Source organism: Zootoca vivipara, chromosome 7, assembly GCF_963506605.1.
Source record: "Zootoca vivipara chromosome 7, rZooViv1.1, whole genome shotgun sequence".
NCBI lineage: Eukaryota > Metazoa > Chordata > Lepidosauria > Squamata > Lacertidae > Zootoca > Zootoca vivipara.
Window position 1 is genome coordinate 58,350,427 of NC_083282.1, and position 26,896 is coordinate 58,377,322.

The window sequence follows — 26,896 nt, forward strand, 5'->3', positions numbered from 1 at the left end:
ATGAACTAAAATATGTATTATTTACCTTTCAAATCCTCTGGGTTGTCAATAATGAAGTTTCCATTCCAAACCACAGCAAAATCTACTGCTAAGTTACTTATGTCCATTCCATCATAGAGATACTAAGGAATAAAGAAATGAAATACATATATGAAGGCTTTGTGTGAAAATAAAAGGAAGAGCTATTAGAATGGACAAATATTGTTTAGAGATTTTTGACAATACATGGCTTAGAAAATGGGTGGCAAGAGCTGAATTGCAACATATATTTCCATTATCTGCATGGAGAGACACTTCTGCTTGCCATAGAGACATAATTAAATCAGCTGATGGGCCCGGAGAGAGGTAATAGATTAATTATCCAATTCATGCAGACTACTCTCACCGCTCAGCCCTTGGTTTGCCAATAAAGCCCCATCACCAAGTACAGAATTAACGAAATGAAAAAGAGAATCCTACACTCCTATAGGAGGCCACATTAGGCTCTACTATATGCAAACATGCCAGAGTATTTTATGGAACTTACTTGGAAAATATATTCTAATTGGCATTGGCATAGCCATGCTTTAGGCAGTACAAAGGGAAATACATATGACCATAGTTTTAGGTAAAGGTTTCAGTGGCTCAATTCTTTCTGGTTGATATGAACTGCAGTATTCTCTCTTCTTCATCTACCATCACCATATATATTAATAGCAAACTCATTTTCTGAGTGTTGATCCTTATGTATTTAAGTGGCACTACCCATGTAATAGGGATGCAGGTGGCGCTGTGGGTTAAACCACAGAGGCTAGGGCTTGCCGATCAGAAGGTTGGTGGTTTGAATCCCCAAGACGGGGTGAGCTCCCGTTGCTCGGTCCCAGCTCCTGCCAACCTAGCAGTTCGAAAGCACGTCAAAGTGCAAGTAGATAAATAGGTACCGCTACAGCATGAAGGTAAACAGTTCTCCAGAAGCAGCTTTGTCATGCTGGCCACATGACCTGGAAGCTGTACGCCGGCTCCCTTGGCCAATAACGCGAGATGAGTGCTGCAACCCCAGAGTCGGTCACGACTGGACCTAATGGTCAGGGGTCCCTTTACCTTTACCTTTTACCTAAGCTGGCAAGTGAGACACAGCCATCCAGCTTGCTACTGCAGGTGCGTGCCACAAAGCCTACTCCCTTTTAACTTGAAAAAGTCAAGCTCTGTACAATTTCATAGCACAGGTACCTACTACTGGCTGCATTGAAAAAGATGTCAGCCTGCTCATCACATGTAATGTTTTAAGCTTTCAGTTTCTTAACCTGAAAGTGATGTAGGAAATAACATAGCATTTGTAGAAATCGTATATGTGAGGGGGGTTTGAGCACTTACAACAATATAAAGGAACCAGCTGGATTAGTCTCACATTTGTTTGTTTTTGTTTGCTTTTGAAGGCTGCAAAGTTGTTTTTCTGTACCGCAGTTTTTACGGGGCTTGGGAATGCAATAAAGGCTAATTGCCCTGACTGGTGTGATTGATTCCAACATTATTCTTGTCAGCTTGGACACCCCTGTGGGACAAAGAACTCCCGTTTAGCAGCAAGAAGCTTTGCAGCCACCTCCTTGACTATGCTTATTTAAGGGAGGCTGTTTTATCTTCCTTCCCTCTCCTCATCCCAGTTCCTTCTTTCTCTTCTCCCAGCAACAGGCAGCTTTCCAGTATTACACATTCTATCAAGCTACTGCAGCTTGGAATTTGACAGCTCCCTGATAAGAGGCCTGCAATTCTCTTTATCTCTCCTGTGTGAATTAGCTTTGCCTTAACACCTTTGTCACATCCCCGCCCCAGCTCCCCCTTTCCTGACCCCCCACAGTCACAGACGGGGGGGGGGGGGAAGCTGACAGATAAAAGATCTTCTCTGGGGCCAGGATTCTAATTAAACACCTCACTTGCCTGTAGCACATTCCCGTCTGGAATTCAGGATTAGCTTAACCCCTGGTTCTTTTGTTTCATCTCCCAGAATAATGCTTCCCAATGCCTTTTATTCTACCATCTACATTTTCCTCATTTGTAGCTTTGCCTCATTTGTAGCTTTGCCTTCTAGGGTGGCAGCCTCTTCAGTACCTTGCACATGAGTAAACATATGTGAGCAAGATATTCCTGCAGTTATCGAGCTCCATAAAAGAGATTTCTCATTTCCAAAAGAGATTCTGAGTGTGCTCTATTCAAAGGGACTGGACAGAAAGGCTAGCACGGTGCTGTGTAACAGCCTGCTGTGGCATTAAGGAATGGGCAGTCATGATGAATGGATGCAAGCGGTAAATGCTCCATGCATGGTGCTTTGTATAAGCACTCCTGGGAGATCTCTTAGTTTCTAAATATTTGTCTAATTGTCAGGCAAAAAAAAGAAAGAAAAGAAAATTCCTTCCAAATAACAGGTTTTTACTATTACAACAGACCTAGCTACAAAACCTGAACTATATCAGTACCCCAGCCCCTTTCAAAAGGGCAGTGGGAAGGATGCAAAAGTCTTGAGGGCAAGTTTCCCTAGTGAATGAAGCACCATTCTGAGGTAATCTATGAAGTTTCTTCATATGCAGTAGTTGATTGATTGTTGAAATAATGTTGAAACTGAGGACATAGCCTCTGTATACAGTATACGTATGTGTTTTACAATGTATCAATGTCAGATTTATCAACATATAAATTTAGAATAACCTAGTGACAGGAGTGCCAGCTTGGCCCCACGACCGTGGATGCCTGGGGCTGTGGGTGCCACACAGCATGCATGTCCTTGGCACCGAAATTTGTGGGTGCCCAGCCCCTTCATGGGGAATTTGTGGGTGCTCAGGCACCCAGGGAGTTGGCATCTATGCCTAGTGTGCGGAGGCTTCTCAGCAAGCTACAGGGATCACGAGTTAAATAGCCAAGTGATGGGATGGTAAGTATCACTCATTTATTCAATTAAAGCAACTCAGACTAATAAGATCACTGAAGCGTCACTGTGTGCTAGAAGCCAAATCCTGTAATACCATATAACCCAGGAGCTAAACTCTAGGGTAGGAAGCCTGTAGAAACCTATTTTTCAGTGATCCCCTAGCAGAGGAAGACTTTTGGTTCTCCCAGGCAATTGGGAATTAGTTGGACATTTTTGCTGTTGCTTTTATGTAGTTTTAAACTACTAACTTCTACTCTTTTGATTTTATATTCTACTTCCCATCTTTAAAAAAATTCTGTAAAGCCACTTTGTACTGTTTTTTTGAAAGGCAGTCTAGAAATATTGGAAATAAATAAATCCCCAACTCCTTTTATGCACAACCTTTTCTATTCCAACTACTCTTTTTTGTAAATATTCCTCACCCCTCCCCATCAACTTACAGAACTATTCTGGCACTGGACACTTGAACTGTTGAAACGCAGAGCAGGCACCCGATAGACGACCCCTTGGATGTTGAGGACACACTCATAGCCACGCTGGCCGGACTGAGGCTGAGGTAAATTTCTAGCCTTCAGGGTGATGGGCTTCACCTCACCAACAGGGATCAAAATCTCTTCTGTACGGAACAGCTGTGGGCAATCCTGGAAAACATATTTGAAAACAGCAATGTATTAGGCAACTGCGGGCACATGGTACTCTGAATACAGTTGTGTCCTGAAGACACATGTGGACTCTGGGGAATTGCATATCAATAATGTAATGCAGATACAATTATGGTTTGGCTATTTCCCAGAAATCTGTTATAGATACAAAACGTAAATAAGGAACCTCAGGTGGAGGGGACAAAGAAATGTGGCTTTCTTTAGGCCACCCCCTCACCAGCCTTGCTTTACACCCTTCCTTTTTTGCCTGGTTGGAACATAGCTTGAGTGTCTTCCTGGCCCAGATGGGTGATACAGGGAGATGTGTGAGTTTGAAGAAACTAGCCTACTACAATGGTAGAATTCACTTTCTTGTTCTGCCTATTTTCACCTCCAGGCCCACTCACCATGGGCAGTGAACCCTGGAAAGTTTCCCAGAAAGAAATGCAGCCTTTGAGCTGAAAAATGATTGCAACAAGGGTTAAGCTTAAAACTTTGACTTTAAATTCAAGGACTCTGAGGGGAGGTGGTGGGAGGGAAGACAGTTCACAAAAACGTTTTTCACTGCCAGGTCTTTTGTGGTCTTAGTAGTACAGACAAAGGCCTGTCCAGTAGACCACAGAGAAAGGGAGAGCAGGAAGCATTGACTTTATCCTGATCCCAAAGTATCTTCACCTAGTCTTTTTGCTAGCGTAGATGGCAATGCTTCCTGCCCTCTTTTCAGGGCCTGCAGGAGTAAAATGGCAGCTATTGGGATTCTTGGTATCACCACAACAGCCAGTGATAAATTCACTTCACCCTCTTTCATGCCACTCTCCTAGCCACGCAATGGCCAAAATCCTGCTCCCAATAGTGTAGCATACAAAGGCATTGGGAGAGGCATTTTGGCTCAGCTGTAATTGTATCTGGAGCAGGTGGAATAATTACATAAACCAAAAACAAACAAACAAAAAAACCCAAGAGGGACAGAAAGCATTTTTTAAAATGAAAACATCAATTTCAGCTAAAAACTTTGGATTATTTTCATACTTTTCCTTTGTAATATTTTTGCCAGCCTTTGCTTTCTAGCAACTGAAATGTAAAGGAAACCCAGGGTTCTTTTGTTCAGTAAAATCAAATATATAAATAGTTAATAGCCACAGTTTCTCAGGTGCTTAGAATGAAAGGTATTCATTTTGAAATGCACAAAAAGGAAATAACTAAATCTTGCTGGGAACAGGGTTCTTCTAGCTGAGATGAATCTTTGACCTGAGGCAAAAGGGCTCTTACATTTTTACCTATATGACAGCAGCAGGGGATCTTTGATCAGCCAAAGGCAATAATAATAATAATAATAATAATAATAATAATAATAATAATAATTTATACCCCGCCCATCTGTCTGGGTTTCCCCTCATAGGTAACCTTCTGGTGCTCTCATCCCAGTAGTGGACAAGGCCAGAGGCAAAAAGCAGACACAGCAATGGGTGTGTCTCCTACTTTGTATAGTCAGTTACAGTCTAGCTATGAAAAAAACCCCAAAGGTTATACACACAAACAGACAATCATGTATGCCTCTTTCTTCCAGAAAAGCAAGAGGTATTCAAGGACACATTCCAAATAAGTTAAGAGCACTTGAGGAGGGCATGGATGAGGGTTGGTGAAGGTCTTAGGAGATTCCTGAAGACATTTAGTACAGCATCCTGTTTTAAACAGAGGCCAGCTAGATGCTTTTGAGAAACCTATTTACAAGGTAACAAGCTCTATCTCCTCATACAACCCATATTGAGGAATATCACTTTTGCCCTTGTGGATAACAAATTTGTCTATAGCAACCACCCACATTTATCCTTTTTTAAAAATGGTATTGTGACTTTAAGCCCAATCTCTTCAGGGGCAATCTCTTTTGATGCCAAGAACAACTTCTTATTAAGCACGGGAATAAACATACCAGCCTGTCAACACAGAAAACATCTCTGATTTAGACAGACAACTTATCAATCAGATAGGTAGGAAGGAATACAGCTCCTGGAAGATGATTTAGTGAATAAAAATTATGAGCAACAGACAAGTCAAAACTCCCCATTTGTTTTCTCAACCAAATTGGAGCTGCTCTAAAAATGACTGCCCCTTGAAAAGAAATCAGGAAAACAGTTTCAAAGGGTCTTCTTCAAATAAGGCATTTTTCTATTTAGGGCTTAAACTAGTAGGGCTTTTCAAACTGACAAATATAAACTTTTGACAAATATGTTGGCTTAGCATATTAATCTGCTTTGAGAACGTCCTTTTTGATTTGTAATAATTTGTTTCATTTGTCTGGCTTCACAAACAAGAAAGCTAAAATATATAATTCATAGCACTCACAACTTTCAAAATAAATCACTCATCCAGTTACATACTGTGCCCTGAAGCATGATTTGTTAACAGCAAATGACAACACTTATATTTGCTAATTATGAAATGGAAAATTTGGGCTTCCAACATAACCATTTATGTAATACTCTGTTTCCTGGTGTCACAATCTTTTTCCATTAAGAAACTTTTTTAAAAATTTAAATTAAACATTAAGGAGTTTGAGCTCAACCACGGAGAAGGAGAGAAGTCTCTCCACTCACATTTTGCATGGCTTGTAAAAAAGGGGGTCCCAGTGGGAAACAGCATAAGTGTGTTTCTTCTTCCTGTGCTCTCCATGTTTCACCCTTGACTCTGTCCTCTTTTGGCCATTCCACTAATGAATTTTCACTAGTACCATTGTGGGTTCACACTAGCTCCATACTTTAAAGTGATAAAATATCAAACATTAAAAACTTCCCTTAACAGGGTTGCCTTCATATGCCTTCTAAAAGTCAGATAGTTGTTTATTTCCTTGACATCTGATGGGAGGGCGTTCCACAGGGAGGGCGCCATCGCTGAGAAGGCCCTCTGCTTGGTTCCCTGTAGCTTCACTTCTCGCAGTGAGGGAACCGCCAGAAGGGCCTTGGAGCTGGACCTCAGTGTCTGGGCTGAACGATGGGGGGGGGAGAGATGCTCCTTCAGGTATGTTTTGCATGAATAAGGTCCCAGGCTCAATTCCCAGCATATCCAGGTAGGGCTGGAAACATCTCTTGTCTGAAATCCCAGAAAGCTGAGGGCAGGTCAGTGCAGATATTATTGAACTATATGGAGCAGTGGCTGACTCAGTATAAAGCATGTGTCTGCGTTCCCGTGACCTCGTTTACTAAAGATTCCAACTTTTTGACTAGCTCAGGTGTGGATAAACGGGAAACAGATGCTTTCCTCTTTGGAAAAGCCAGAAGCTTTGTCCTGCTGCTTCATAAACTTTTTATGGGACCTCTGGTATATATTTTATTTTGTTTTTTCAAGAGGGATTTTGGGCAGATTAATAGTAAGAAATAATTTTCAAATCTAGGTATTTTTTTGGGGGGAGCACATTGTCGCCAGGGGGGAAATGACCTTACTTTCAAGGCAGTGACTTTATGAACTGAGAGAAAATGTTTATGGCTCAAAGCATCTATGCTGAGTTCCCTCAGCCATGCTTCTGAAGCAGCTCATTTTACATAGGTGGAGAAGTACAACAGCCCTGGATATACCATTTACCTTTCCTTGGATACTGCTGAAATCATGCTCACGGCTCACCATTACAAACAGAGATATTCTTAAAGAAGTCAAAAAATTAAAATAATTTTAGACATATGTAAACTAAGCATCAGTTGACACAATCAAGTTATTTGTGGATTTTTATCGGTGTTAGAGTGCACTCTCTCTCGGAGGCTTTCTCCCCATTTCACAAATATTCAGTGCCTCTAATTTGTCACTAAAGGTAAAGGTAAAGGGACCCCTGACCATTAGGTCCAGTCGTGACCAACTCTGGGGTTGCGCGCTCATCTCGCATTATTGGCCGAGGGAGCCGGCGTATAGCTTCCAGGTCATGTGGCCAGCATGGCAAAGCCACTTCTGGCAAACCAGAGCAGCACATGGAAACGCCGTTTACCTTCCCGCTGTAGCGGTTCCTATTTATCTACTTGCATTTTGACGTGCTTTCGAACTGCTAGGTTGGCAGGAGCTGGGACCAAGGAACGGGAGCTCACCCCGTCACAGGGATTCGAACCGCCGACCTTCTGATCAGCAAACCCTAGGCTCATTGGTTTAACCACAGCGCCAGTCACTATAATGTTGTTTGCACAGCTAACAGAACCAAAGCAGCATCTAGTAAGTAAGTAAACATTAACTCATGCAGCAGTCTAAGAGACGCTCCGTAAATATAGCCCTTTTTAATATCTTAAGGAAAATAGTTTCATGGGGCTTCTAGGTACACATTTTATACAAATCAGTAACCATGGTAGGGAACACATGCAAAGGAATTTTCAATATACGTGATCAAACCTCACATGTGATACTGATGATAGTAAAAAATATGCAACAATTTCCATTTTAAAAATTTATTTTGTTTGCAACACTTTAATAATGTTGAAAGCAGACAGAAGCTATGTGACTTACATTAGTGGATGGCATGGCCGGGGGGGGGGGCACTGCTCTTGTGACCCCTGGTTGGTTATGTTACTGGTGTTTCCTGGGAGGCATATGGAGAGGGTGATGGAGTCATGGTGCAAACACACCAGCAGGAGCACCAGATTAGCTCCTGTGGTGCATTTGCACCATGCTGACTGTCCTACCCTATCCTAACTGACTGGAGTTCAGACAAGCAGCAACACCTGACCCCACTGTCCACTAAAAGGTAAAGGGACCCCTGACCATTAGGTCCAGTCGTGACCGACTCTGGGGTTGCTGTGCTCATCTTGCACTATAGGCCAAGGGAGCCGGTGTACAGCTTCCAGGTCATGTGGTCAGCATGACAAAGCTGCTTCAGAGCAGTACACGGAAACACCATTTACCTTCGTGCTGTAGTGGTACCTATTTACCTACTTGCACTTTGATGTGCTTTCGAACTGCTAGGTTGGCAGGAGCTGGGACTGAGCAATGGAAGCTCACCCTGTCACAGGGATTCAAGCCACCGACCTTCTGATCGGCAAGCCCTAGGCTCAGTAGTTTAACCCACAGCGCCACCCGCGGTCCCTCCCCTGTCCACTACTTGTGACTAAATTCACATCCTAACTATCCATCTTACTTCCCCAGATGTCCTGTCAACTGTAAAGTTCCATCCTAGCTGCTCATACTGAAAACTGGTTCTTCATGAGGGAGTCACTCTTGGTGGTAATGTCTGTAAGAGCCTCATAACCAACCACCACTTTTGAAGATAGGCCCAGGCTCTCTTGTATTACATGCCTGTTGATGACCACGTCCCAATTCTCCACCTCCCAGGCCCATACTGTATTGCAATTTTGTCTCCCTTGGTTGCCCCACAATTTTGCCCCACAGTCGTCTTCACTGTAGTCAGTGGAAGCATTTTAAGTATCATGGCAATGTGATATTGTGACACTGTGACCAAAGACACAGGGCCGTTTCTAGGCCCGGGTCCAGTGGCGTGGGGCACCAGGACGCCAGGCCACCAGGGGCACCGCAGGCCGCCCCAGGCGCACCGGATGCAGCCCTAGGCGCGCCTCTCAGCTGTTCAGGCCGCTCTCCGGAGGGGCGTCGCAACAGGGGGTGGTCAGGCTGGATGGCGCAGGGCGCTGGCCCTCCAGGCGGCAGCTACGCTGCGCCCGCCGCGCCAGGAAATGGGGGGGCGCCGGAGGGATCCGTCGCGACAGGGCGCCAGGCATGCTTAAGACGGCCCTGCAAAGACACAGTGGTGTGGCTGTCAATGCTGCTGTATTCTCTAGTTTTTGGTGACACTGTTGTCTTTTCTGCTTTGTTGATAAGAATTCACATTACAATTGTACTGCAAAAGAAGGACCTACGTACCAGAAAAGTGGAACCGTGAGGAATTCTTGAAATTGACACATTTCAACAACAAAAAATACTATCCGAAAGACTGCAGATGAAGAGAAAGGAAAGAAGAAACAGACTGCAGTACTAATCGGCTATCATGCACTTTAGTTGGTGGTGCTACTGCCAGCATTGATTTTATTTCATTCATTTTGTTTTTAAGACTGCGGTTCTCAAAACATCATGAAATAGGCACCAAAAATACAGGTATATAATTATGATCTTTTCAAGATTCAAAACATGACATTTAAGATGATCTGCTGTTTTGTTGAAATATAACGATTGTAATATAAAAACCCTGTAGGCAAGTCATTGTATAGCCTCAGAGTTTACATCTTGAAAAAGAACTCTGTTATATGGCCCACTATTCTCCAGGATTAGTCTTTTAATAGATCTGTAGCGTGCCAGAAAAAACAGCTTTTTCCTATGGCAAAGTGTGTGACAGTTCCCTTTCCTTTTCACCCTCAAACCAAATCTGTTGACTGTAGGGTTAGAAATGCTGCTGGCAAAAAGGATTTCTATTATTGTTACATACAAGGAGGCTATAATGGATTTTTTCTCGTAGCAAAGGTTTCATTGGGTGAAAAATGTCACATCAGAACTGTAGTGAAAGTAAAGATTCAGACAATATGCATGCTCCACTCCAGGGAGAAGAGAGTAACTGTAGGACCTTTCTCCTGTTTGACAGCTTCAGTGATTGCATTAATAAAGGCATCCAAGATGTGGAAGGATATGTACAGGATGAAACATCACCAACTGCACAGGGCACTTGTGAGCACTGCATTGCTAATGGCCATTTTTACTGAATTTGTCAGATGAAGTCACAAAACCTGTAGGGGCTTGTGCATAGCACTGGGTTTGCTTAGGAGAGGCATATATTATGGAGAGCACTGTTGGGTGTTTCTATAGTGCTCTGCTTGCTACATATTGGGTTCTTTTTTGTTTGGTTTTTTGGTGATTTGTTTTAAGTTTGCCGAATTCCATATGTATGTTATGCAAGGGCTTAGGTAAACAGAACTTATGTGCCAGGGTGTTAATACAAAAACAAAGAAAAGAAAGAAAAAATTCTGCATGCCATGAGAATCCATCTGCACAATTCCCCTTTTTGACTTTCCAGTTAAAATAAGCTGCTTGGCCACATGAATCATTGTTCCTTTTCACTGGCAATATACAATAATACTTTAAAAGCTGATGTGATGTTCTGTCTGAAGGGGGGTGCAAACAAATAACATACATCACTGGACTTTGTATGCAAGTTGGGCATCTGTTCCAAAAGGATACCAGCATATTAACCAGTTAGAAAATAAGTAGAGTTGTATCAAGTCCTGGCATAGCTCAGTCGGTAGAGCATCAGACTCTTAATCTCAGGGTTGTGGGTTTGAGCCCCACGTTGGGCAAAAGCTTCCTGCATTGTAGGGGGTTGGACTAAATGACCCTTGGGTTCCTTCCAACTCTACAATTCTATGATTCTTTGAAATTGGTGTCCCTCTGCTGATTGATTCAGAGCAGCCTACCACCAGTTGGAAGAGGGACTGAAGCAATCTTAATCAATTCTCTCTTTCTACTGCAACTCCCTTGTTCTGAAAGGTGCAATCCTTTGGCAGAGTTTGGCTTAGCATGTTGTCCAAACTCAGGCAAACCATGAACCTGACTTTGAATGAAATGCTAAGACAAACCATAGCTTAGCTCACTGCAGTGCAGCAGCCACAATCTCCTCTCTGGGATCTCACACCCTCGGACATTGCCATTAAAGCATGATTTGAATTACGGTAGCAGTACATGCCAGCTGAGTCAATATGTTGTATGTTTTCTAAAGAACGTATTAAGAAGATCATCATGGGGGTATGTGAAAACATATTTTATCACAGTCACTAATGTTTGAGAATGACTTTCTAAGCAAAGAAGATTTGGAACCCAAGGGACAGGAACAAGCTCCTTATTTACAGGCTGCCTTCTCTCAAGCATCTTTGGAAGCATTAGCTAATTATGCACATTGATAAACACTAACAGAATTGGCATGTGATCTAAAACTCTGCTCTCCCTGTACATTGTGGATGGCTTCATTGATTTTGCTGACATAATTGCTAATTTAACTGGTTGAATCCAAAGAATAATGTGATCCTTTGGAAACTTGGCATTAAAAAGCCAAAATCTAATAGAAGCCAGAGAATTTAGCTTCTGTAATCTCATATTCCTTTAAGAAATCCAACTGTTTATTGCATGTTGTTTTCTGGCTTTTGCTTTGCAAACAGACAAGCTCAGTTTTACCATGATGATTAAACATAACAAATAATTTAAAATGCAGTTCATGTCAGCCAATTTCTTTTGAGTAAATATGTCCCTTTGCACCTGCAATCTCAGCTTTATCTCATTTATGCCTTCAATTCTTGTCAATATTTTGCCCTAAAATGTGAGTCACCCTCTTGTTGCAAAGCTCCCCATTGCCAAGTTACTGAAACTCCACAGCCTACAATTTTTTTAAATCAATCAGATTCACAGCAGGTTTTTTTAATAAAAAAACCCGAAACCAACACAAACCAACACAAAACACTACAGAGCTGCAGAAGAAACGAAAAAATAGTGCAAAGTGTATAGAAAAGCCCTAAAAGGGAAGGATCTAAAAGGGAAGGATTCCAATACAATGAAGGTGTATGTGTGTACAAGGGAAACTATATACAGTACAGTGGTAATTTGGTTCTTGAACTTAATCTGTTCCAGGAGTCTGTGTGACTCCTGAAACCATTCAAAAACCAAGGTGCAGCTTTTGAATGGCTACAGGAACTTCCCACTCAAGCAGAAGCCGCAGAAGCCGTGTCGGAAGTTTGGCTTCCGAAAAACGTTCATAAACCGGAACACTTACTTTTGGGTTTGTGGCGTTCGGGAGTCAATTTGTTTGACAACTAAGCCATTCGGGAACCAAGGTACCACTGTAGTGATCATTCGGAGATCACAGGAGATCAATCAAACACATAGTAGTAGGTTCAATGGCTCAAGTCTGACTTGGTATTAAGCAGCATCTTCTTTCCAGTGCAAACAAACCGAGGCCATTCTGGCTTGTATCCAACAAAGCTGTTACACAAGCAAATGAACTTTCCCTCCTAACCTGCTCCCAGTGTACTCCGCCTCCTCCTGCAAATTATATCTGCTTGGGGTTTTCCTCTAGCCCTCCAGGACAGGTTGGAAGTGTTGTGAGGGGGTGGGCAGGGGGAGGAGAGAGAGGGAAAGTTCCACTGCCAGAAAATTTTAAAATCTATCCCCCCTCCCTTAAGGTTGAAATCCCTCTCCCTCAAAAAAATAAAATAAAAAAATACCACACACACAACAGAACTCTAGGCAATATGCAGCATAAATCTAATCAACAATAAATCATTTCCCTGACAAGCTCAGGAGAACTGGGAAAAGTTGATACTGGCTTCTTTATCCTTCTTTAGAGGGGGAAAAAGAGGAAAAATTCATTATGGAAACAAAGAGTATGGCATTCTTTTTGTCACCTCTTGATGATAGCTAACAATGTAATTTGTTGACTGCTACTGGCTTAAGTTAACAGCCAGCCTAGGATAATGAAAATCAGATAATGAAAGTTCAGGGAACACAAAGTTCTTATTTTAATCCCCACCTGAAGCAGGTTTCCACCTGGGGAAATGAATAAATTTCATATACAGAGGAAAAGTTCAGAAAAATAATTTCTACAAAATATATCTAAGATCTCGGCAGGGGGAAAAATAGATGAGCAGTCAATCAGACTACAAGCTACAATTTGGAATGTAGTGGTACATATCATCTCCATGGCGTCAGATCTATGGACAGGTTTTCCCGTATTTCTCTGGATGTCATCTACATAATGTTCCAGAAATAATTGTTTTCCTTAAAAAAACCGTTGATGTATTTTTGCTACTCTTGGACCTTAATGAACAGCCCCCTCCCCAAATGATCTAGGAAGCTGGCAATAAACACTGACCTCCCACTCTACATTGAGCAAGTGATATCTGGTTTTACGTCTGATCTCTTTCCTTCCTATCTTGATATCTAGTTTTCTGAATCTGTTCTGGTGTGTTTTATACTTTCTCTAAGGTTTCCTAAATGACATTAGTGGCAATTTTGGTAAGTAGTCCAATAGCTGAAATTGCAAAGCATTTGGCACCACAGCTTAGCTCTTTGACAAGCTGCTTTATTTTATATGTCTTCATCCAATCTTTCTTTGAATGATTAATTAAGAACTGAGCTATGTTGCAAAAATACTGCCCTATGTATCAGCAAACTCAGCTCTTGAACAGAAAAACAACACAAAAATCGCAAATACATGCACAGGTCTTCTCGTGTACATGGCTCCATGTACTGTCTAATAAATAGAGGAAAACATGCACATGAAATGCCTTGTGGATGCACTATCATATGTTTAACATAAACATGTGCTCATGTTAATGTTTCGTTCATATGCAAAATCTATCAGCAAAACCTCATGAATAAGCCAGGTAACTCTTTTCAAGGCATTGGACTCCAACCTCTAGTAAACAAATCTAGGCATTTAAAGGTCAGGCAGATGCTTCAGTTTTTGTTGCTGCTGCTGACAATGACTATAATTACAAAAAACTTCAAAACAGGCTGAAAACACAATCAGGAATGGAGATTACCCAGGTGATAATATTACCTAAACATTTCCGCTAAAAGGAGACAGAACACACCTCCAGTTTAACCTTCCAGAGCCTGTGAATGTTCCACCTGCCTGATTCAGTGCCACCCCTGTGGAAGCAACATTATCTGTACAAACTGAACACCAAAACGGAATGTTGATGTTCAAATTTGGGAGAATAATTGAATTTACTTTCTCCTATCTTCCTACTGGAATGAGACCAAGGGAAATATAAAAATATGTTCTCCATCGTCTGAAGATTTCCCTCATTTAAACTATTTCATTACCATAAATCTCACCCAAGCACAACTTTATGACAACTTTCTTTTTCTTACATAAATTGTTCATGTTATAGGGCTCATTTGAAAGTGACATCCAAGGTGATGGCCCTTTCTTATAAGCCTTTAAGTTCATCAGACAAATCCCTTGCTTTTATGGGTACAGATATGTTCCATGTTCCTTTTCTTTTAATCTTAGTTAACTCCATTTCTCAAAATATTAATAGGAGCAAGTATACACTAGTTTACACTAGTATACAAGTGTTTAATGTTGTAGTGCATTTTTTCTCAATCCCTGAAGAAAAGCAAATGGAAATTACATCCTAGGAGTCTTGTTTGACCACCTATGGATTGCTAGGACAATGGCCCAAGTTCATTTCTTCCAATCTCCATTAAATGGCATGTTTGCTCTCTGCTTAAACGTAGATCTGTTAGCATCAATGGTTTCCTTGATTCCAATGACTCTGTTACAATAAAATGATTTACCCCCCTAAGTGCTATCACTGAAAACAATGTGGGGATTTTAGAATCAAGCTGAGTTACACTGCTGTTCAATTTATCAACAGAGATGGCAAGTCTCTAGGCCACACTCCAATCTCAAACTGCGTCTTCACTTGATGCTGAGCTTCATGTTAACTTTGAATTCATGGTGAGAATACACTGCTTCTATTTCCACTTTCCAAGCCAGTGTTTGTATATTCACAGTAGTCCACGTTCCCTACATTTTTATTTTTATTTTTATTTCTCTGGTGTTTCTTTTGAGCTGTGGGAGAATTGCCTGAACAGAAGACATTCATAGGCAAAAAAATATAATTGGGTAGTTGCGTATGTGCAGGAATTAAATAACAACCCAGAAATTGGATGAAACATTCAGATATGCATGATATCATTGCTATCCTATGTTGGATCATAAAAGACTTAGATGCATTATTTGAAGGAATGCCTTTCCTTCTATCACCCTGATTTCTTATAGTTCCATCAGGGACACGGGTGGCGCTGTGACCTAAACCACTGAGCCTCTTGGCCTTGTCAATCGGAAGGTTGGCAGTTTGAATTCGTGTGACAGGGTAAGCTCCCGTTGCTCTGTCCCAGCTTCTGTCAACCTAGCAGTTTGAAAGCACACCAGTGCAAGTAGATAAATAGGTACCGGTGCGATGGGAAAGTAAACAACATTTCTGTGTGCTCTGGCACTCATAACGGTCCTCCGTGTGCCAGTAGCGGTTTGGTCATGCTGGCCACATGACTTGGAAAGCTGTCTGTGGACAAACGCCGGCTCCCTTGGTCTGAAAAGTGAGACGAGCACTGCACCCAATTGTTGCCTTTGACTGGACTTATCTGTCCAGGGGTCCTTTACTTTACCTTACCTTATAGTCCCACCACATAAGATAGAACCTTTTCTGTGGTGGTACATTGGCTGGGAAATTTCTTCCCCAGGATATAGCTGCTGCTGACATTGCTTATTTTTGGGCGCTGCCTAAAAATATATTTCACCAAGGCTATTGTAGTGAGCTGTTTAGTTAGTTCAATTGTGCATTAATATTTATCCTAATGTCTCTATATAATAAAAATGTTAATGTCATCACACAAGCCTCCATTGGAGATTTTGGAGTGCCTCAATACAATCCTGGATTTGCACGAAATCAGGGTTGGGGAGGAGGCAAAAGACAAGGCAGCTTACACAACAGCAGGGGCCATGCGGCATAGGCAACCTTTGGCTCCCAGATGTTTTGGAACTACGACTCCCATGATCCCTAGCTAACAGGGCCAGTGGTCAGGAATCATGGGAGTTGTAGTTCCAAAACATCTGGGAGCCAAAGGTTGCCTATGCCTTAGGAGCAAGAAGGGATGGACAATGAGAGGAGGAAGTGGTTTAAAACAACGGCAGAAGTTAAAATGTCAGTAAAAGAGGGAGCTAAGAGGGAAATGGTGGATTTAAACAAAGTCAGAGGTTTGAACAAAATACTATGGGATTTTTGACAGCTCTGCATCCTTTATCTCTTACATGAAGTACCTGGAATGGAAGAGGGAGATTTGAGTACAACAAATAGAGAGGAACACTGAAACGGAAAAAACAACAACAATGGCAGAAATTTGAGTAAAGTGAGGGTGCAGGAACACTGAGAGGAAAATAGGGGGTGTTGAATTTTCTCTTGTGGCTGTTTTATATTGCCATTTGTTCTTAAATTCTTAAACTTTATATTGTAACCTGCCTTGGGGATGCTTGATGGAAAGGTAGGATTGAAATGTTTCCGTCAACAAATATTGTGACAACTGATTCACACAAGGTGAATTATACCGCTGTCCGTGAATCCCTCAGACAAATTATGTATTTCACTTCCTTGATGCTATGGCGGGTTGGTTTGCACAGACATAAGTGCACTGTTGTTTAACTGTGCTAAAGATTAATTCTGCCAAAATGCAAACAGTAAAAGAAGCCAAGCAGTGATTTACTTGAGTGATTGTAAACTATAGTTCTGCCTCTGAGCATTAACAGGGAACAAAGTGGTGAAACATGAAAGTGCCACTTTTTCAGTCATTTTGCAAAGTATAACCTTACTTTAAAGGCTTCAGGTTGCCTTCACACTGGCACAAACAAGCAATTGCTAGCAACATGTCATGGTTCTTACCATTGGTTAACATCTGACAAAGGGTATGATTTTAAGCTTTCAGAACAGATGTGTTAACTAATGCGTTAAAATGGTTGTGGAGGCAGGATGCTGCACTTACATCCTGATACTGAGCTGCAGTCGGCAAGTATCCGTGAGGGAGACTGTGCATATACTTCTTTCTTTGACAGAAACTAGTTTGATTGAAATATTATCATTTTTGCTTTGCTTCCAAAGGGCAATGCATCTTCTGTTAACAACGTCTATTTGCGTGTGAATATTCTGCTAATATATTAAGGCAGATGTAAGAACAGCTTTGCTAACAGGGTGGTGCTGAAAATAGAAACCTTACAGAGACTCCCCCCCCCCCATTACTATCTACAAAGTGGCTTTTGCAACAGAATAACTGGATTACACTTTTGTTCTGACAAACAGCATTTTATTTTCTTCAGAGAGACTAAGCAAATTAGACTGCTGAGCTAGTTGGGTCAGTGTAAGCATATAAGCATGTGGAGCAAAGAGGAACAGTGTTTCATTTGTGTCATCGTGGCCATGCTGAGCAAAGAGGATCAGCATAACAGCATAGTTTGCTCAACATAAGCTAACTATAGAGTGCTTAACAGAAGTTCTGCCAGCTATAAAGGACAGGCAGGAAGTGACAGGTAGACTTTCCAAGCACCTTGGTTTCCCCAAACTAGGTCCTACAAATATATTTTTAATAGGTAAATATATTTTAGCATGATTCTCAATAAAACAAGATCTTCTGCAGCCCTCAGGACTTTCCACATTGACAGACTTTTAGGATACTTTAGCACAATGTGAAAATGGCCCTTTGGAATGTCTTGCTCAAATCCATGAAAGGGTTTTGCAATAGCAATTAGAAAAAGACACAGAGTCAGAATTCCCTCTGGATTTGGATTTCCAGCTGTGCCACTCATTCGCTTCCTTTTCCTGGTCTAGACAAATCTCTCCCTCTCCCTCCCTCCCACTGGGGGTAGTAAGAGCAACCTACAAAAGAGGGGAACTTTGACATCACTGTCTTCAAAGTGTAGAAACCGAATTCCAAAGTTGAGCAAAGGGAATGCAGACAACCTCACCAGATAGGAAGGAAAATCCATCCTCACTAGAGCACAGGAAAAATAAAAGGTAACAGCTCCCTCTTGCCGGTTGGGAAAGATGCTTCTTCCTTTTGTATCAAGCTATTTAAAGCTATTTAAAGCTTTGTCTCCAGAGTTGAGAACTCCTCCTTGAGTGTCTTCTCTCACTTCTGATGAAACACTTAAAAGTTCAAACAGTATAAGCCACCTGGTGTCTCTTTTGGTTAAAGGCAGAAGCGAGGTAGTGGCAGCTTCCAATCATGTATGCCTGTCCGTTGCCAAGCCCTGCTGATGTATATACATATATTATGTCTAGTTTTATATTACCTATTTCCTGGCATCTTCTCTAACCTGGAAGGCACACATGTTGTTTCAGCTTGATGCTTTTTTTGTTGATGCAGCATGGAGCATCATTACTTGATAAGAAGAAAGGAAACTTAATGGTGCCTTTTATTGCTGAGCATTTTTGTCTCTCCAATCTCATTTCCTTGCTGGTCAGGCTCCATCTTTATGAGGCTGAATGACAACCACTTATTCCTGTTCGCAATGTCAAATATGTGTGAGGTTTTCAACAAAAATGTAGACACTCTCCACCTCCAATATTTTAAAAATGCTGATGGCTTAATGTTCTTAATGTCAAAAGGAAAATGAAAGTGTTCCCTTGGTCTCATGGATGGTGTCCTGTCCCACATTCCTTCCCCAAAATGCTCACTCTTCTCAGCTAGAAGGTTGTAGCACTTCTTCAGCACAGCCCTCAAACAATCTCCATTCATAACAAGACCTGAACACCATTACTCAAACAACAAGACCTACAAAACGGGCCCTTTCAGGTTCAACTGCTTTCAACCAGAGAATGACCAACAACTCAAAAGGTCATGCAGCTTCCAAATCTCAATGAGACACTTTTCCTAATAAACAGAACCACCCGTGAATCTCAGGTCCAGCATCAGGACCTGACATCCTTTAGCAGCTGATAGGGCCTCAGATCTCTAGCAAAACCCAACACAAATGCTTAGACCCTCTCAGTATGTCGGGATTAAGGGATAAACTACGAAGTAGAACTGAAGAGTAAACCAGAAGTCAGGACTGAAGAGCAACTAAATAAGAAAGGCACAATCAAATGCTCAAAAAGATCTTGTTGTTTGGGGAAAACTAATGGGAATAAGAAGGTTGCTGAACAACTCCAGGCATGCCTGGAAGAAGCGGACCATTTGGATCCCTTCCAGTTGGGATTCAGGCCTCATCATGGGACTGAAACTGCCTTGGTCACACTGGTCAATGATCTCCGGTGGGCTAGGGACAAAGGTGAGGGCTGTTTCCTAGTCCTGCTGGATCTCTCAGTGGCACCATCGACCATAACATCCTTCTGGACCGTCTAGAGGGGCTGGGAGCTGGGGGCACTGTTATACAGTGGTTCTGCTCCTTCCTCCTGGGCCATGTTCAGAAAGTGGTGGCGGGGGATGAGTCTTCAGACCCCTGGGTTCTCACTTGTGGGGTGCCTCAGGGTTCTGTCCTCTTCCCCATGCTTTTCAACATCTACATGCAGCCGCTGGGAGAGATCATCAGGGGGTTTGAGCTGGGTCTTCATCAGTATGCAGATGATATCCAGCTCTACCTCTCTTTAAAATCAGAACCAGTGAAGGCGGTAAAGGTCCTGTGTGAGTGCCTGGAGGATGGATGGCGGCTAACAGATTGAGGTTGAATCCTGACAATACAGAAGGACTGTTTGTGGGGGACAGGAGGCGGGCAGGTGTGGAGGACTCCCTGGTCCTGAATGGGGTAACTGTGCCCCTGAAGGACCAGGTGTGCAGCCTGGGAGTCATTTTGGACTCACAGATGTCCATGGAGGCACAGGTTAATTCTGTATCCAGGGCAGCTGTTTATCAGTTCCATCTGGTACGTAGGCTGAGACGCTACCTGCCTGCGGACTGTCTCGCCAGAGTGGTGCATGCTCTAGTTATCTCTCGCTTGGACTACTGCAATGCGCTCTACGTGGGGCTACCTTTGAAGGTGACCCAGAAATTACAACTAATCCAGAATGTGGCAGCTAGACAGGTGACTGGGAGCAGCCGCCAAGACCACATAACACCTACATTGACTCCCAGTACGTTTGACACAACGTTATTGACACATAACATTGACTCCCAGTACGTTTCCAAGCACAATTCAAAAAGTTGGTGCTGACCTTTAAAGCCCTAAACGGCCTTGCTCCAGTGTCTCCACCCCCATCATTCTGCTCAGACACTGAGTTTCAGCACCAAGGGCCTTCTGGCGGTTCCCTCACTGCGAGAAGCCAAGTTACAGAGAAGGCAGAGGGCCTTCTCGGTAGTGGCACCCGCCCTGTGGAACACCCTCTCACCAGATGTCAAAGAGAAAAACAACTACCAGACTTTTAGAAGACATCCGAAGGCTGCCCTGTTTAGGGAAGCTTTTACTGTTTGATAAAATTATTATTATTATTATTATTATTATTATTATTATTATTATTATTAGGTGCTTCCTGTCCAGGAGGTTCCACTAGTCAGCTTTGGAGGGATGAATCTTGGGGCAGAGTATACCAAACTACCTTAGGCAGATGCTGCAATGTGAAGTTCAGTAGCCTGTCACATGGGGCAGCTGCACATAGACCCAAAGGTTAAGCCTGGCAGCTCTTAAAACTGTTAGAAATAGTAAGTCATCACTTATAAGAATCTTAGGGACGCGGGTGGTGCTGTGGGTTAAACCACAGAGCCTAGGGCTTGCCGATCAGAAGGTTGGTGGTTCGAATCCCCGTGACAGGGTGAACTCCCATTGCTCGGTCCTAGCTCTTGCCAACTTAGCAGTTTGAAAATATGTCAAAGTGCAAGTAGACAAATAGGTACCGCTACAGCGGGAAGGTAAACGGTGTTTCCGTGTGCTGCTCTGGTTCGCCATGCTGGCCACATGACCTGGAAGCTGTACGCCGGCTCCCTCAGCCAATAATGCAAGATGAGCACCGCAAACCCAGAGTCGGTCATGACTGGACCTAATGGTCAGGGGTCCCTTTTCCTTTACCTACAAGAATCTTATATTTATCATGCTTTAATTTTCACTCTTTCTCAGCAGCCTCGGAAGCCTATTAGGCAGAAAGCTGGGACAGATAGACAGATGATAGATAGAGTGTGTTTCCACCATATTTCTAGCAAACAGATGAGACGGGAGCTTCCTCTTAGAGGAGGACATGCTTGGTTGAGCTGGTGTGCCTGGGTATGCTATTCCATGCAGCAAGGATAGCCACCTGGCTGCACTCTTTCTCTTGCCTCTTTACTCAGCCCCTTCTTAGGGGCAAATGATGCTGCAGGGGCTCTTCAAGGCAGTGCAGTCTCAAGCAGGTCACGTGCCCTGGTGCTGAGGGGTGGAGATCGCTTCGGCGCCCCCGCCCTCGCAGGGCGTAGCATGGTTTGCGCGCCCTGGCGCACCACACCACTGGGGGTCTACCTAGAGCCGGTCCTGCTTCAAGGATCCAGTCCTACCTGGAAATGTCAGAGATGGAACCAGGGACCTTTTGCATGCAAAGTAGAGGCTCAGGCACTCAGCTATGGCCCTTCCCTATAAATGTGGGAGCAGACTTTCAAACCTGTGCTTCAGGGTGTTCATGTTTGTGATTATCTAGTTTCAGCCTAGAGACAAACAGCAGATATCCATAACATGAATCCATACCACTATAGTCGTACCTTGGGTCCCAAACGCCTTGTTACTCGGGACGTTTTGGCTCCCGAATGCCACAAACCCAGAAGTGAGTGTTCCGGTTTGTAAACGTTCTTTGGAACCCAAACATCTGATGGGGTTTCTGTGGCTTCCGGTTGGCTGCAGGAGCTTTTGCAGCAAATCAGAAGCCACGCTTTGGTTTCTGAACGTTTTCCGATTCCGAAGTCGGATTCCGTTCAACTTCCAATGTACGAATGTATTCACAAATATGTTTATATTTTCAGATAGGTTAGTACATTTGGGTTAACATCAATCACAATTCAAGTAAAAAATTGATAAGAAACAATGTACCTAAGATTTATCTCCATCGCTCACAGAAGATGAAGCATACAACAGTTTTACCTTCTCTCCAAACTACTCTGCACCAATTACTCTGTAAAGCCTGTTATTGCCAGTTCTGTGACTGAGCTATCATGTCAGAAGTACACATTGTAAACATATATGCACTGCATGGTTGTGACAATTTTTTGTAAAGTGGTGGAATCCTGCCAGCTATGAATGGATAAACCCCATTTATTTCTCTGAGATTTATGCTTGAATAAGCAGATGGTACATTGCCGTCTAAAGTTACAGAACCCAATTTTTGCTAGAATAGAAGATGATAGGGATCATTATCTTTTGCATCAATCAAATAGGTGCTATTTACCATCCTTCCAATAGAGAGAGAATTTTTCACAAGCCTTCTGCTTATAAATATACATCCATCTTTGACTTGAGTCATGCTAGGCACCTGTGTAGTCCCGTACCTTCCATTTACTTTTAGCCCGCCTACCCCTGTTGCTGAAATGAGCTCATCAACCAAACTACTCACCTTTACTTTTCACCTTGGGAAATATCGAGACCTTTTTTTTCCAGGGGTGGGGATGGAAGGAAGGGGGAAAGATTCAGGCAATCTAAGAACTGCATTCAAAGGTGCTGTCTGGTCTTTAAACCCAGTATTCATACCTCAGAGACATTGATCCTCCCCTCTTGAAACGAACACGTTGTGGGATCATGAGTGCAGAGGTTTCGATATTTACACCAGTGGCAACGAAAAGCACTGTTCACACAAGACAGGCACCTGCCAAGAAAGGAATAAAGGACCTTTAGGTTTCAGTCTGGGCAAATGTGCTTATTGACAAATGTATAATTATTACCGAAGAGCCAGTTAATGATACTATTGACATATCAACAAAATTTATGGATGATAGAAAGCTCATTAAACATTTACACATTTGGTTAACATAAGGTAAAGGTAAAGGGACCCCTGACCATTAGGTCCAGTCGTGACCGACTCTGGGGTTGCGCGCTCATCTCGCATTATTGGCCGAGGAAGCCGGCGTATAGCTTCCAGGTCATGTGGCCAGCATGACTAAGCCGCTTCTGAGCGAACCAGAGCAGCACACGGAAACGCCGTTTACCTTCCCGCTGTAGCGGTTCCTATTTATCTACTTGCATTTTGACGTGCTTTCGAACTGCTAGGTTGGCAGGAGCTGGGACCAAGCAACGGGAGCTCACCCCGTCACAGGGATTCGAACCGCCAACCTTCTGATCAGCAAAGCCCCCCTTAAATATGATTTACTAGGTGAATATTTATTACATTATTGTGTCCATGATATTGCCAATTTTGTGCCTTTTTCATTTTTAATGTCAGCCTTGACTGCCAAATGTCTTTCTTCCGTGCTTCTAGCAAGTGTCAAAATTTAAAATCAACAGATGGGCAGTGGGATTGCAGAATAATGTGAAATTATCTAAAATAAAACTTAAGAAAAATTAATGTTTCTGCATTGCAGGCCTATGCTGACAGACCTACACTGATGATAGGATGCAATTGCAATATACAGTGGTACCTTGGTTTAAGAACAGTCCTGTTTACGAATGATTCGGTTTATGAACTCCGCAAAACCGGAAGTAGTGTCCCGGTTTGCAAACTTTACCTTGGTCTAAGAATGGCTAAGAACGGAATCTGAACAGTGGAAGAGAGCGCCTTGGTTAAGAATGGTTTCAGTTTAAGAACGGACTTCTGGAATGCATTAAGTTCGTAAACCAAGGTACCACTGTACTTAGCATTTATATTGCACTTTCTAAGTGTTCGAAGTGGTTCACATACATAATCTCAGTAAATATTACAGCACCCCAGTAAGGTAGGTTAGTATTATTATCTCCATACTGCAATTCAGGACTGAGTCAGAGGGAATAGTGTGTTCAACCTCTGAATTCCATGACTATGGGTTTTGTATAGTAAATTGCAATTTCAAGGCTAGCCTTCATGTGATAGCTACCGCTGTGTGTAGAAAAAGGAAAACCATGCCAAAATAATTTGAGTCAAATTATTTTTGGTTCATGATGACTATCTTCCCTTCCCTTAACTTTGCAGTGCTTAGGTCTGCAAAACTCAATTGGTCAATGCAAAATTAAGGGTGGTCATTTTCACTGTTTGTATACTGAGGGTTTTTCTCTGTGATTGTAGTATCAGAGCTGAAATTTACAATGTGGCCAAAATGGTTTGGAATACAATTAAGTATTCACACAGAAGAAAAAAATAATTCCGTCCCAGGTCTCTGCTGGTGGCAGATTTTGGTATAAATTTGCCTTCTGTCTTGAGAGTTACAGGTTTCATGTAGCTCCAGACGGGCACTGTGCTGGCAAGCACTTACCTGGAAAGTTTCTGTCTATAACTGGTATGTGACAGCACGAGCAATAGTTTAATGCCATCTAGTGGGTCAGCTAGAGCTCAAGCAAAGACAGCTATGATTGCTTCAGAATCTGCCCAGGGCTTTGGTTAGCCTCTGCAATGCATGCAATTTTTCTTTGCCTGTCACTGAGATGGTGTTTTTATCCAATTTTTGCCTTGGGATATTTTGAGAGCAGCTGCTCCCCAAGGGACAAACTTCTAAACAGCATTTGAATCATGAGCATTTCTGCTTCTAGCACACAGAAGAGCCATATCTTCTATTTCTAATAATAAAGAACGTGGGAGAAAAGGGAGAAGTTTATATTTTCAGAGGCCAACAGCATCTGTGTGGTGTAAGAGTTCAATTCCTCATGCTAATTTCCCCATTTCATGGCACTGAATCCTTTGGTTCTGTTTTCCCATAGCAAGCAATGGCAACGGAACAGACAATCAGAGGTTGTTTCTTTTAGGCCAGTATGGACAGGCAGGTCTTTTTAATGTCAGCATGATCTATTAGTCTCTCTGTTACCACTGAGAACACTAATCTAATCTAAAAAGCTAATATGAGTTATGAGGAATTTCACCACCTCACAAACAGAAGATACTTCAATGCCAAACTAGAGAGTGTGGGCAGCTCCCTCCACCCCACCCCTTACTGTGCTAAAACACACATTAACCATCTTCTTCCATCTTATATTCTCAATTGTAATTGCCTTTTGATTCCTCTGTAATGACCTTAATAGCTAAGGAAGCTTATTCTAATCATACAAATGCAAATCTGAGTGGGCTAGGAATATTAAGCAGTATGAGCATATTTAATTACTCATTTATTTGACCCATTTCTCTCCCCCTTTCTCAGATTGGCAGGGATATGTGTGGCGCCTGCTCTTCAGCTCCCATTTCCAGGATTGAAATGCAGCTTTCTTCACTCAGCATTTCAGTACTAAGATGAAGGGTTGCCTATTCCCACTGTCAAACACGAACATGCTTGTTTCCAGTGCAGGCAGCTCCATTAGGGCAAATAGGGCTCTGTCTCACTAACCTCACTGTGTTGTTAGCCACCCCTTACCTGCCTGCCTTCTCACTTACAACCACTGGCGGTCAGCTTCCTTTTCCTTAGTCTCAGTTATGCCCTATAGGATAATGGAGGCAAAACTCTGCTTGCCATTGGCTCTTTCTCCACCTGCTGTTGGCCTCTTTGCCTTCCGCCCGACCAGTTTGGAATTTCAGTTTGGATTTTTCCCCTCATGACTCCCACCTCCCTTCCAGTTTAGGACAGCTATTGTTTCATAGAATTCCTGCTTCCCTACTAGCTTGACCACTTCCCCAACTCTTAGTTATGCTAAGTTTATGGCATCACCTTGGATGCCTGAATGACAAGCCTAGCTTCCTCGATTATCACTGGTGAGCAGTCATTCTGATGAACCGCTCACCTCTTTTGGGGGAGAGATGGATTAACATCAAGCTTGTGGGTTACAGTAATTAAGGAAAGCAAGGCTTGGGTTCAGGATCTTCAAAACCAACAGCTAGTACACAAGGGCTTAACGTGAGACGTATCGATAGTTGCACAAGCACAATACCACAAACCTTGATTTATTGGTTTTATTTATTTTGTCTGTTTATAGAACCCCCTCCCTCACAAAAATGCTTGAGGCAGCTTATAATGATTTACACCTTCATGCTATGAGAATGTTATATTGGCCTGTCATTAGTATCTAATCATTTCTATACTTCCATTAGTGACAAGATAATCAAGTTGTGCTTATAATATATGGGTGCAACTAAAAAACAACAACAGTTTTCCTGACACACTCAAGAAATAATTGTTCTGCCTAGTGTAGATGGTGGTGGATATTGCTACCAGGGCTCTGAATCTGGCACCTTTATCCATCTTATCTTGGTCTTCAAGACTAATGTTTGACACAGGCTGCACAGGCTGTGGGGCTTACTCACCTACCTAGGAGTAGGCCCCACAGAACCCAATGGGATTTTTTTCTGAATAGATACAGATATAGGTCTGCACAGACAGAGACTTTTCCTGTGCTGAGAAACCTTTATAGTACAGATCTAGCATTATTGATAAAGCCTTCATGTTCGGATAGATTAGGAAGAACAAGAAAAGTGTGTCTTACAGCTGGTGGGCACTGCAGTTGTAGAACTTGAATTCTGTGCTGACAAACATCTTGCCTGTCTCTCTGGATTTCAGAAGCAGCTCTATCCCAAACCAATCTGGAGAAAGAGAGAGTAGATAATTGAAACATAAAGATATAATATTTCAGATTCCGCATATATCATTCAGTATCTTTGGGGCATCTTTCCTCCATTTTGCTGGACTTGAGTTGCAAGCAAGTTTGCTTCCCCACAACTCCAGGGAGATCCTTGCAACTTTTTCTTTCTAACTTGGATGTGGCAAACATAATTCAGAGCTTCAAAGCCAAACAGAAGGCTTTTATCTTCAGCTGTGACAGTGTGCAGTGACCTGCCTCCTGCTCTAAGAGGAT

The 26,896-nt window shown here is 42.5% G+C and overlaps 1 protein-coding gene across 4 annotated transcripts in view; it reads right to left on the bottom strand.

Moving 5' to 3' along the window:
- Positions 1-26,896, bottom strand: part of PLXNA2 (plexin A2) — a 417,253-nt gene that overhangs the window by 130,685 nt on the left and 259,672 nt on the right. For all 4 annotated transcript variants that reach the window (XM_060277140.1, XM_035123148.2, XM_060277141.1 and 1 more), the window contains exons 8-11: positions 26,528-26,624; positions 22,688-22,802; positions 3,340-3,540; positions 26-122 (exon numbers count right to left, since the gene is read on the bottom strand). In XM_060277140.1, coding sequence (XP_060133123.1) covers positions 26-122; positions 3,340-3,540; positions 22,688-22,802; positions 26,528-26,624 — 510 coding nt within the window. The remainder of the gene's footprint in view (positions 1-25; positions 123-3,339; positions 3,541-22,687; positions 22,803-26,527; positions 26,625-26,896) is intronic.